The sequence below is a fragment of the Excalfactoria chinensis genome, chromosome 1 (assembly GCF_039878825.1).
Source record: "Excalfactoria chinensis isolate bCotChi1 chromosome 1, bCotChi1.hap2, whole genome shotgun sequence".
Taxonomy (NCBI): Eukaryota; Metazoa; Chordata; class Aves; order Galliformes; family Phasianidae; genus Excalfactoria; species Excalfactoria chinensis.
This window is the reverse complement of record NC_092825.1, coordinates 178,005,218-178,017,554: the sequence shown is the minus strand read 5'-3', so window position 1 is coordinate 178,017,554 and position 12,337 is coordinate 178,005,218. Positions and strand designations below refer to the sequence as shown.

Here is a 12,337-nt window from a genome sequence, read left to right as displayed (position 1 = left end):
ACTGCAAGAAAGGTAGGGATCGGGGTAAACAGTCCATAAAGCTCTGAGCAGGGCATGCAGAACATGAAATTAATGGGTTAAATCTGCGAATCTCAGATTCTGAGAAAGTTTGTAAGAGAACTTGAGAAGTTTTTAAGCTCTGTTTTTCAGGGTGCTTTTGAAAAAATTAAATATTTGGTGTGTTCTTCATAAGTGGGGGAAAAAAAAAAGGTGCCCCTTTCTAACTTTGAATACTGTATAAATATTGGTTGTTTTTTCCCCCAACCCCCCATGGATGGTAAAGTAAAATAACATCCCTGTTGCATTACCCAGACCTGTGTGCATGTGTAAATGTGCAGATCCCGTTTTTCACCTGACTGCTTATTCTCTGTTGCACTTTTTGAAAGTTCGCCTTCTCCAGCTGTTATTTATATTCACTCCCTGAATCTGAACGTGACCCAGTAATTCTGAGCGGCCGTGGATGTGACGCATGAGCTATCGCACGCACCTCAACGTTTCACTTCCAGCAATACGCGTTTGCAGAATCGTGCTCCTAATAAAAACCCATACAACTGAAAGCAGTTGTTTTGGCAGAGAAGCGACAGCGCTGTGATAGATGGGCCCGATAGTTGTATGTGTTGTGCTTGCTCCGAGTTAGTAGGAAAGAGGAGGGAGAGAGCGAGCGAGAGGGGGGAGAAAAAAAAAGAGACAGGGAAGGAGAGAGCGAGAGAGAGAGAGAGAGAGATTGAGAGAGAGAGAGAGACTTGGCAAAGGAAATCTTATGGGTATACTGAAACAGCAGATCAGAATTGTGAAACCAGAGCCAGGGCTGAAATGTGATGCTTTTGCTCTTTTGTGCTTGTTGTGGTTCTCATCTTCCCATGTAGAAGGCTGCATACCATTCAACAGAATATTCCGATCGCAGATTGAACAATGCAGCAATCAAGCCTGATAAGCCACCTGGAAGTTTTGCTTGAGACGATTTCTAGTGGGTTTTCTGATCTCTGTGAGCATCATGACTGCCTTTAGCATTGTGGAGGAGGACTCGAGTTTCTTATGAGGGCCCCACTTGGAAAAGCAGGCTGTGCAGATTCAAGCCTCCGGTTCTGTTCATGCTGTTCAAAAGCCTTTCCTCACCCTTGCTGATTTGTTTTTATGATTTACATACACTCGTGTGGAGATTTACAGAATGGATTGTCTGTGCATTGTCACGACCAAGGTAGGACTGGAAACATTGCTGTAATGTGTACATATTTTTCTGCTATTTTTCTGTTCCTGTAATTAAATGGATTGAGCATGTACTGTGTCAGGTTGTAAGATAAAGTGATAAATAAGCTTTGCTTCAATGAGCATTTTGTTCTCTTCTTCTGTAGATTATGCATTTTGTTTCTGTATCACTTCCTAAATGATATGTAATTTGCTTATTTTTACTAGCAAAAGGAAAATGATTTCATATTTTATCTTAGCCTGTGCTTGTGTCTATTAATATCTCCAGCTACTGGAGCACTTTCAGAATACATGGTATCAGGCACAAATTTTCTTAGCTTATCAGCTTATTCTGTGAACTAAAGAATAAGAAATATGAGGGCATTATATGGGTCCTAGCATTTTTAAAGAGGCCAATCAGATGTAGTTTAGGTAGTCATGATGTTTCTGATTGGAGAGATGCAAGTTTCTTGTGGCTTATTGTGGCTTTTTTTTGGGGGGTGTGGGGGGTGGACATAGATAGCTTTGCTTCTCTAGGCCTGCAAAATAAAAATGCCTTTGTCCCAGTTCAGCACTCTTATACTGATGTTGGATCTGAACTGACTGCTTGGGAGTGGTACTTCTAATTCCTTCCAAATGTGGATGTAAATAGTCTGTTATCCACAATTGTGGCAGGTTAAAGACTGCGGTTAAGGGCACTGACCGAGTTGTAGATCTGGGATAGGGTTAAATTGAATGATTCTTTGAAGCATCTTCAAACTTAGAAAGCTGACATTATAGTAAATAAGAGGGAGGTAATCAGGGAAATTCCTTCCTATTGCTACAGGACAGGCAGCTCACCACATGTTTGTAGGTGGATTTGCACATGGTGCCGGTGTTTATGAGGAGCAGTTAGCAGGGTAAGTCAGGACACTGGGATTCAGTGAAGCTGATCCATGTTCTGTTTCATTTTTTGGATGAATTTCCATAAGATTTGCAAAGTGTTTAGGGTATCCATAGCACCCCAAGGATGTGCAAATGATACAACAAACCACCAGTTAGTGCTAATGTAGCCACTGCTGTCATTTTTTTTTTTTTTTCCTTGATGGCCATGTAGAATGGGGACACCAATCTGTGACATGGAAAAGGGCAGGTGCAGGTACCCCACACACCCATGGCAGCAATGAGGGCTGGTGGGTTGCCAGCCAGAGCATGATGGAGCTGTGGAAACAGATGCAAGCTGTCATCCCTGTTGCCAATGGAGAAACCCAGACAGGGAGAGAACAGGAGGTGAATGAGGCCACAGAAGGAACGTGTGCTCCTTTTGTGACCTCATTCACCTTCTGTTCTCTCTCATTCTTTCTGGGTCTTTCCAGGACCTTCTGGTTCCTGCAAGCTGTGATGGATCAAATGCTGCATCCTCAACCTGCCCTGGAGTAGACCAGAGATTCCTATAGGTTCCAGTTGACGTGATGCCAGTGAAAAGTGCTCAGCATCACTGGTGCTGCACCACTGAGCAAAGCCTGTGTGCAGCCTGATGCTAAACAGCTGATTTGTACTCCTTGACATTGATTTTATATATATATTTATATATATATATACACACACACACACACACACAAGTCAGAAATAAGTGGGAAGGTTAAAAAAGAGCTGCAATTAAACCCCACTTCTGGTTCTCTGGTAGTGAGGAACCATAATTGCAGCTGTCCTTGGTCTTGAAAATTTGACATGGAGGATTTGGGATGGGAGAATGAATCTGCTTTTAAGGTTTTGTGAGGGGAGGTGAAGATGGCCCAGCACCTTTTATACCTGCAAGTCTTCAACAGGAGTTATGACTTTATGCATTTCATGAATTGGCACTGAGTGTTGCCACCAAGTATTTTCTCAGGGTCTTTCAGTCAGTAACAAATTTGTACTCCTGCTACTGCTCTGAGAAAGGCTCCCAACTCCAAATATCCACCATATTTTTCATCCCAGCTCTGTTTCATGGATCTGCTACTAAATGCCCAAAATGGTTATGAAAGTCAAGCATTTCAGCCTCAAATATTCAACTCCAGATATTCAGTCTTTGCTGCCAACTGTAGGGTTGGAATGAGATAGGATTGCAAATTGTAGGTGACCTGCTATTTGGATGCATGTAGGAACACCATATTAACATAAATAAATGAGCTGAATAATGGAAAAAAATCTAGTTTCAGAAAAACTTCATGTTGCAAAGACTCAGAGCCAAAGAAATAAAGTTGATTTCTTCGTCTTGCTTTAGTGCCATATTTAAAAAGCTGTACTAGTGACATTATATTATATTGATTCATAATCTGCTCTTACTTTCTTTATCGTGCATTGGAGTAACTCTATTTCCTTTAAGCCTACAAAAGTTTTGCAATATCAGCTTATGAAGGTTTTCACCAGTATAATGAAAGCACAGAACACAGGTTTTTTTTGTTTGTTTCCTTGTTTTTTTCCTTTACAGAACATATGATATTTATTTTAAAATTTACTTTAATAATGTGAATTCTACAAAACAGCAGTCTGGCTTTTTTTTGCCTCAGATCTGCTAATTACCCTAATTTAAATATCCTTTTGCCTGATTTCTGTTAATAATTGCCATTTTCATCCTTGGAAAAGTAGATCTTAATGTCAAGATGGAGTAAATACATCAGTTCTGTTCTTCAGATCTTATAAATAATAAAAAGTGAAAGATGAATTCTACTTAGTCTGAAAAAAGTGAACAGTGTTAAAAAAATTGACATTTATAACACACGATCATTAAATTTAGCCTAGAATTTGAGGTATTTCCAGCCCAGAGGAAATGACATAAATGTGGTGGGGTGAATATGCCCTTGTAGACTATGTACAAGGGATCCAAAGACCCTATTTTGATCTCTACTTTTTAGAAGCCATCTTATCTACCTCCCCAGATCTTAAGTTTACCAGACATAATTCTTTTCAAACAAAATGTAGGCTATGTTTAAGATAGATTTCACATATTCATTTGTCCAGATTCTTCCTTTTCCATTTTTGTTTCATCTTTCCATGAATTTTTACACCCCTGACTTAGGAAATGTGGAATCAGTCAAAGAGAACTTATATGTTCCTGGTTTATTTTAATTTATCATGCACCTAGCATGGATTAGTTCTTTTCCTGTTTCATGAAGCCCATTATTTTGTGGCATTATTTTATCATTAGCAAGAATTCAGTATAAATAAAAGTTTAGGTCAAGATTAAACTCCATCAGGAGCACCAGGAGGTTTTGTAAAGGAAGAACATTCCTGCTGTGCCTCCTAACAGTCAAAGGCAACATGCTGTCCCCTCTACTGGCTCTCAGCTCTCCCTCTGCCCTTTGTAGTGTTATGAATACAGCAGTAGCTGTAGTTGGTGAAAAAGAAAATAGGTATCCGTGTTGCCAGACAAGATTCACTATAATGGGAAATGGTTTATCTGAAACCCCCAGTTCTTGGTGTCAGGAGGCTTGGAAAGGATGATCATCTTTCACGGTGAAAAAGAGATCTTTTTGCTCCTCACTGTTGCAAAGAAGAACTCAAAGGTGGAAGCTTTAAAGGTTTTAAATCCAGAAGGCAAAGGAAGATAAACCAAAATGTATATATATGTGTTAAAACTCATGACCTTAAGGTGTCAGATCAAGGCTTTCTGAAACCTGCAATTAATAATCACAACATCACACAAAAATAAATAAGAGCAGAATACCACAAGTCACCATCCATTCCTTGGTCAAAAGCGGGGCTGGCTAAAATGCTCCTGTTACAGACATTTTAAAATGTTCTTAGCAATCTAGTCTAATGCTTTATGATCCTTAACATTCGTCATGACATGAAGAATAGACAATGTTGATTGTCACCAGTGTCACCTCCTGTTTACTTTTGGAGCTGCATCTTGTGATTTGCTTAAAATCCCATTTATTTTTTCACTTGAATGTTTCTGTGTGTTGAGGGATGCTCACAAAGACGGAACAAGTGTATACTAACGACACAAGACTAGACAGCAGCTCAAATACCCCAATTTATTCAGAAAACCTAAACCACTTGTTTGTTGCCTATCTCCTGAGTTGAGTCACTTGCCTTGTACAGAAGAAAGTGGCTTCCTTTAGCCTAATGCCCTTCCCTTCCCTTCCCTTCCCTTCCCTTCCCTTCCCTTCCCTTCCCTTCCCTTCCCTTCCCTTCCCTTCCCTTCCCTTCCCTTCCCTTCCCTTCCCTTCCCTTCCCTTCCCTTCCCTTCCCTTCCCTTCCCTTCCCTTCCCTTCCCTTCCCTTCCCTTCCCTTCCCTTCCCTTCCCTTCCCTTCCCTTCCCTTCCCTCTTTTCTCTTAAAATTCTGTTTTAGTCTTCTATATCTTCTTCCTTGTTGTCCTCCCAGCACCTTTTCTAAGAAATTAATTCAAGTGTTTAAAACAATGAAGTAAAGATAGAAAGAAAAAAAATACAACTATGTTTTGTGCTGGCACTGGGAAGAAGGGTCACATGCTTGTTTATGTTGAGCCATCCCAATGATGAACATGTTCAATTCTGACTGGCAATGTAGCCAGGAGCCAGCAACATCTGTCTATTCTATTTTCTTCTGTTCATCTGGCAATATATTTAGAACAGAGGAGATCCATGTGCACACTTTAGGCAAAACTCTGATGGATGTGTGATCATAAGTCTCAATACAGGCAAAGGTCATGGAAAATAAGAAGCCGCTACTCACAAGTATGACACCAACATCTAGCATATACCTTAGGTACAAGTTCTGTAGGCTTCTTTCTCTCCGCACATGTATCATCTCACGTCACAGCATGAATTTAGGAGTAATACAGAGAAGTAAAGCTGTAAAACATACAGCTTGTCTTTTTGTTAGCATTAACTTTCCATTCCCTGTAGTCTCAATATAGAAGACAAAGCAAAATTCTGTAAATCTGACTGAGGAGCTGCTGTGGCTGAGCTAGTTGATTTTGAAACTGCTAATCTTCACTGAGCATATCATTAAAAGTTCACACTAAATGTTGATAGTGTTTTGTGCTCGGGAAGGGTAGGTACAGATTTGTGTCCCCACAGGGCTCTGTGGATTCCCCAAGTGAGGGGGGAAACCTTCATTTAGAGATTAGCCAACTCAGTTGACTTCCATTGCCAAACCATTAGAGTAAAGGGGTATTTTTAGAACTTGGCTGAAGAATGGAGCAAAACAGAGGTGGCACCACTGGAGGGACATCTCTACTTTGGCCTCCCTGATTTAGAGCAGTAAAATCAGTCCCAAGGTGCTCTCAGGAGGACAGAATGATAAATCTGATCAGGTCAACTGCTGGAGGTGGAGAGCATACAATACATGCTAGCTGTCAGTCTCATTTTGCAGATACGAATTCACACTGAGTTTGACTTGGAATACTGATTATGGTGGCCTAATGTTAATGCAAAACCTAATGGAATATTTATTTATGTCAAAGTGCTTTTTAAGCAGTTCTCATTAAAAAAGCGGTCTTCCCACCTCCTCGTTTACATTGAGTTAATCTAAATTCTATGTTTATATAGATTAATATGGTGTATACTTAGTGACGTTCAGCTTAGTCTATAGAACTTCCAACAGAATCAGATGTGTGTGTTTGAGATGCTGTTTATAGAACCAGACTAAAAATTAGGGAATGATAAAGCAAGACATAAATACTGAGGATAAAGTGGTACCTCAGGTGCTGGAGGATGTTATAATCTTAAGAAAACTGTCAGAACTGTAGAGTACTGCATTACATAGGGATCTGATTTAAATTAAACTGGATATGAAACAAAAAAAAACACTTACCACATTTCTATCTGCCTTCATGTTGTTAATAGTGCTAAACAGATCTGGGCAACATTTGTTGTTTATCTCTCTGCAAGGCTTCAAGCTTGGAATCATTGCAGTTTCAAATCATAAATTGGGTAGCTAAGTTTTTGTGCTGAATATTCAGGCTCTAATAAACCAGAAACAAAGGAATCTTAATGATTTTCCCCCCAGAGATTCACATTTAGCTAAAATCAAAATGTTTTTTTCTGTAGTCATTATTAGATCCTGATGAGCACTTCAGAATATGGTGCTTTCCTGCCAGACCTTAAAAGTGTGATACTGCTGAATCCATGCAATTTACATGTAATTTAGTAAACTCCACTCTGAAGTGGTACTTGAGGACAGCTCTGATGACTTGGGTTGGCTGCTGGCTAAACTGCACATTCTTAGAAGTGCAGGAAGATCCTTTTCATTGATTACCATTCATCTTAGCTGGAGAACGTACTCATTGAAGTCTGACAGATGGGGAGTGCAACCGAGTAGTTCTTTCAAATCTTTATTTACCAATGTTAAATTTTGGAACAATTATTGTAAGCCTGTAGCTCTTGGATTTCAAATGTTATGAATGTAAACTGATGAGACACATGCTGTCTTTTCTAGAAAAAAATCTTTTTTTTTTTTTTTTTTTTTTTTTTTTTTTTTAGGGGGGAGCCTCAAGAAAATTGCACAGAACAAATCAATGTGCATTGCATATGCGATGTCTTGTAATTATATCTTGTCAAAAGCTCAACTTTTTTTCCTCCTTTATTCTTTAGAAATATGGTAATTGTCCCTTTTCCCTTGTAGTTAATTATAAATTTCAGGAAGAATTAAGTCTGTTAAATCTCTTCTTCCCCCACTTCCCCCTCCCTTGGTCTCTATGGTAGCAGCAGGAATAGAAGGGAATTACTTTGATCTTCATTTCTGAATGACATTTCATTTCTTCTAAGCATTGACCTTGTTTAGTGCAACTGAAATTTTCAATAGATTTCATTAGATTATAATTTGCTGATCTCAGAGAGATGTCTTTATTGAGATTAGTTTTAACTATGAAAGAAGAAGGGTGATGTGTTTCATAAATCTGTGAACAGCTCTATAAACTGAGAATAGAAAATGTTCAATTAACTGCTCAGGCAGATATGATTTGGGCTAAAGCTACTGCACAGCAGTGGAGAGCTGCACACGTAAGGAAAGGTGGAAGATACTGACTAAGACAAAGAAAATTAGAAAGCCTGATCCTGCCTCAAGTAATGATAGCATTTCTTAATGACAGCAGAGCTATGCAGCCTTAGCAAGCCCTTTCTATAATATTCCAAGAGCCTGGGTGGACGTGGGAAGATAATTTCCTAGTGCTGAGGTGAACTGCATTTTTAAGCATTTCAGATAGATGGAGTTGACCAAATGGATTCCTTGCAATATCCAGAAGGACATTAAAAGCAGAAAAGATAGGTCTCCTGGCACACATCCTCTACATAATCATGCATTTCTTCTGTGTTTTTAATCTGTTTGCTTGTACCATGCAAATTTCCTTCTGCCTCCATTCACCTGATACAAGAGTTCTGAAAAATGAGAGGATGTGTGCAGTCAAGGAGAAAGAAATGGTTATTTATGAGCGAATCAGTAGGTCAGAGGTATTGCCTTGTGTATGATTATATTTTAGTTCTATGATTTTCATTTCCCCAGAGAATTCTTTGCATCAGAGAAGATAATTTGTCAGGCTGTGTAAGAGTAGATGAATATCTTCCATTGGGTTTGGCTTCAGAGAACTCTTTTGTTCTTGGAGACCTCAGTCAAGGACTTGTGTGCAATTTGCAAATCATATTCTTGGCTGTTTTTGTGGATACAAAGGGAATCTTGCCTGTGACTCCTTTTGACTCTAATCACCAGTATCTTCCCTGAGAAGAAATTTAAGTCAGATCTTAAAGAGTGCTGCAATTCAGTGAGACCTAAAGAAATCTATAGCAGATAAACTGTTCCTAAATAGTCATTCTTTCTTCTGTCCATCTCCACTTGTCCATGAGAAAATGGCAGTAATCTATACGTATGTGCTCTCAGAGTCCCTCAAACACCTCCTGCAATCAGTGTGGTTGATCACCCACCTCAAAAGAGGAATTTATCCTTGATACTTTCACCAGAGCTTGCTGATGTGCAACTGCATCTCTGTGACCAACAGCCTCTGCAACCAACAACCTCTGCTTTGCAGTGCCACAGAACTCTCAGCTTTACCCATTCTGATTCTGTATTTCCATGAGGAAAAATATGCAAAATGTACATACCTGATTTAGTGATTGTCAGTCCTGCCCAGGGCACTGAGATTAGAACAAACCGATCCTTAGAGATCCCTTCCAACAAAAGCTCTTCTATGATTCTATGATTCTACATCATAACAGTGTTTGTAAACAGAACAATTACAGTCAGCTATTTCAACATCTGACTGAGTAAAGTATATAGGAAAGAAGCTTTCTTAAGGCTGCTAGCTGGGAAGTAGTCGTTTGGCTCAAAGTGTCTGAAGGCCTTGAAGTCTTCCTTTTGCCTTCTGATATTTGTTCTTTCTGTCTTGTTACCTATGTGACTCTGAATTTCTGATAAACATATTGGATTGGTAATTACATATAACAGTGCCTCCAGTGAAGTAAGGAGGTTAGCTTCTCTATCAGATGTTGGTCATCCCTTCATTGCTTCCTGACTGTATTATTGCTAAGTAATTTATCAAGATTTTAAAGCTATCACAAATACAGAATTCAGCAAGGATAATGGATTTAATCTTTTCTGTTCCAAGGTTTCTTTATACAAAAATGTCACAAGCTGATGATCTTATTGCCTATTTTGAAAGCTTTGATTGCATGAAGTTGTGATGAAGCTCATGCATATAAATATGAGTAAAGGCGAAATGTGAGCAACAGGTCACTCTGTTGTCCTTTGAAGACTGGATAAAGAAGTGATTTCAAGTAATGGATTTCCATCACTTTTTGGATTTTTTGCTTTGGTAGACCAGAGTTTATAGTCCTTATACTAACCAAATTCCTGAACTGGTGAAAATATTAACAGTCATAATCAATTTGAGTTAGTTCCTCTTAAAACCTGCAAATAATTCCCAATTTATTTATCCCTATTCTTGCATTTCCCATGCTTCCAGAATGCTTTATGTATTGCTGACTTTGTCGGTAACTTGTTTCAAAGTTGGTGTCTATAACACAACATGTTGGAATTTGTGGTTTATTTAAAAAAACAAAACAAAACAAAACAAAACAAAACAAAACATGAAATTGAGTACTTTTATGCAGAGAGCTTTATTAACACCTGATATGGGACTGTTGCTTAGAACTGTTTCATCAGAGTGAGGAGGGAGATATGAAAGGTATGAAAAGCATTGTTTTTAATGAAAATGCAAAAAGTATTGACCACTCAAATATGAAATCAAATATGAATTTTAAAGAAAATTCTTTAAACTTCATATTCAACCTGGCCCTTCAGCTGTAAATGTGGGATATCTGGAAAGCTGCTGCCTGTGAGCAGTTCCCATTATCTCTGTTTCTCTGGCCTTGGAATGCATAGCATTTGCCTTCTGATTCTGGGCTCTGGGACAATTTTTGGTGTGAATCTCAAAGTAAGGAGTATATATAGAGTGTTCCTCCTTCTACAAGATCTGGACCTTTTATTTTGCAGACATATCCTCTTTAAGAACATACTTTTCAGGAATCTCTGGACACTGCTATATATAGTTACGTGAGTTTTTGAGACTTAAGGTTTCAATCAAAAACGTACGTCCTGTCCAAAGCAGGTTATCAATTTTCTTGCCTTTATTTGGACTTAGATTAGACTGTTTGTTAACGAAAGAAATATAATAGTAGGAAATATTTTATCCAGCCTTTTGATCAAAGTTTATTTATAGTTTTGTCATTTTGATAGCCTTGGTTTGGTGTAGCATTCATCCCTTCCTTGCAGGAGATAACATATTCCTGCCACGATACCAATGACTTTTTCCAATCTCTTTAAAAAGGCTTTCTTAACTTTCATCTCAGTGTATAATGCTTCCTGCTTACTAACCATGCATTGTTGAATATTCCTTAAAGGTGTCTAAGTGGAAACATAGAAGGTTTTTAATGTTTGGGGAATACAAATCTGAAATTGCTAAGCACAGCTTTTCCTACTTTTTTTTTTCTCCTTATAAAAGTGTTTAGCACTGCAGTGCTTTAGAAATGTTTGCTTTTTGGTGATAAGGGAGAAAGCAGAAACAGGCTTGTTAGTTAATGTTCTCAAATCAGGCTGTGAATGGAAAGTAGCATGAAGCCTCATCTGTTTTGTTCTCAGAGGTCACCCTCCTTTGCTCTCAGCATGAGGAAAGGTGTATTGTATATTGTAGCTTCTTGCAATATACCTGTCTTAAATGAGAATAAAACAAAAGGCTGGTTATTTTGTTTGTTTGTTCATTTTTTACATGTTATTCAGCTTCAGGAACACACATAATTAAGGGGGTCCTCCAATTCTAGCAGATAAATAATAGTTTGACATATATGTGAAATGCTGAGAGCAATGGTGGCAGACAGCAGAATATATTCTGAACTTTTCTTCAGGGACTCTGACCCAACCCACTATTGCAATTTGTTCTGATGGGCTCCAGACCTTTGCTAAAATGTAATTGAATCACTGCAAATGCAAGGGAAATTACAGGAAGATCAGCCTGAAAGCTGGATGGTAGCATCTTGCACTGCCATGTGGAATATTAGACTAAAAGTTAACCCCTCACTCTTTCAGTTTTACACAGTTTCGGGGAACTGCAGGAGTCTTGCTCTTTTTCCATGTTCAATTTGGGGAGCAACCTGTGGGTACTACTCAGCAAAGAAACACCCCTTGATAATTCAGAATAGATTTACTCCTCCTGGGAAATAGCCCTGGGGTGGTTCCGGCTGCAGTTCAAATCGGACATGATGCAAAAATGCAGCCCATTATGAAATGGGGGGAAAAAAGCTGATTTTTACCTTCTCCCTAAAGCTCTGCTGTTGTTCCCTGATTGCTCTGTTGTGGAAGGAAACCAGATGGCAGCTGCTTGGGGTTCAGGTTGGATGAAGACTGCATTCACCCACCTAACTGAGAACTTCATTGAAAAAGTGATGGGGAAAGATTGGTTCTATGAGCTGCAGATCTTGTATGGTGATAGAAAAATGAATTTGTCAGGCTTAAGGGGTCCTAGTAAACTCCTAAATGCTCCATTTGGAATGGAGCCCATTGTGCCTAGTGATTGCAGCACGTACTGTGTTGTGTGTAATGCCATTTTCACTTGTTTGCAGCAGAGCCATGGCAGATGCCCATCCCACAAATGCTCAGTCGAAACACCTGCCTGGATACCCATTCAGCACTCTACCGTAAGTCTGAGCCTTTTAATG

The 12,337-nt window shown here is 39.0% G+C and overlaps 1 protein-coding gene across 19 annotated transcripts in view; it reads left to right on the top strand.

Annotated features, from left to right (window-relative positions):
- DLG2 (discs large MAGUK scaffold protein 2) overlaps nt 1–12,337 on the top strand; it is a 981,657-nt gene that overhangs the window by 149,622 nt on the left and 819,698 nt on the right. For 3 of the 19 annotated variants that reach the window (XM_072326876.1, XM_072326874.1, XM_072326872.1), the window contains exon 6: nt 12,242–12,316. The exons of 8 other annotated variants lie outside the window; for them this stretch is intronic. In XM_072326876.1, coding sequence (XP_072182977.1) covers nt 12,242–12,316 — 75 coding nt within the window. Of the gene's footprint in view, nt 1–563; nt 1,199–12,241; nt 12,317–12,337 lie in introns of those variants that run through there. 8 more of the 19 variants (XM_072326898.1, XM_072326887.1, XM_072326885.1 and 5 more) reach the window with 8 other exon arrangements.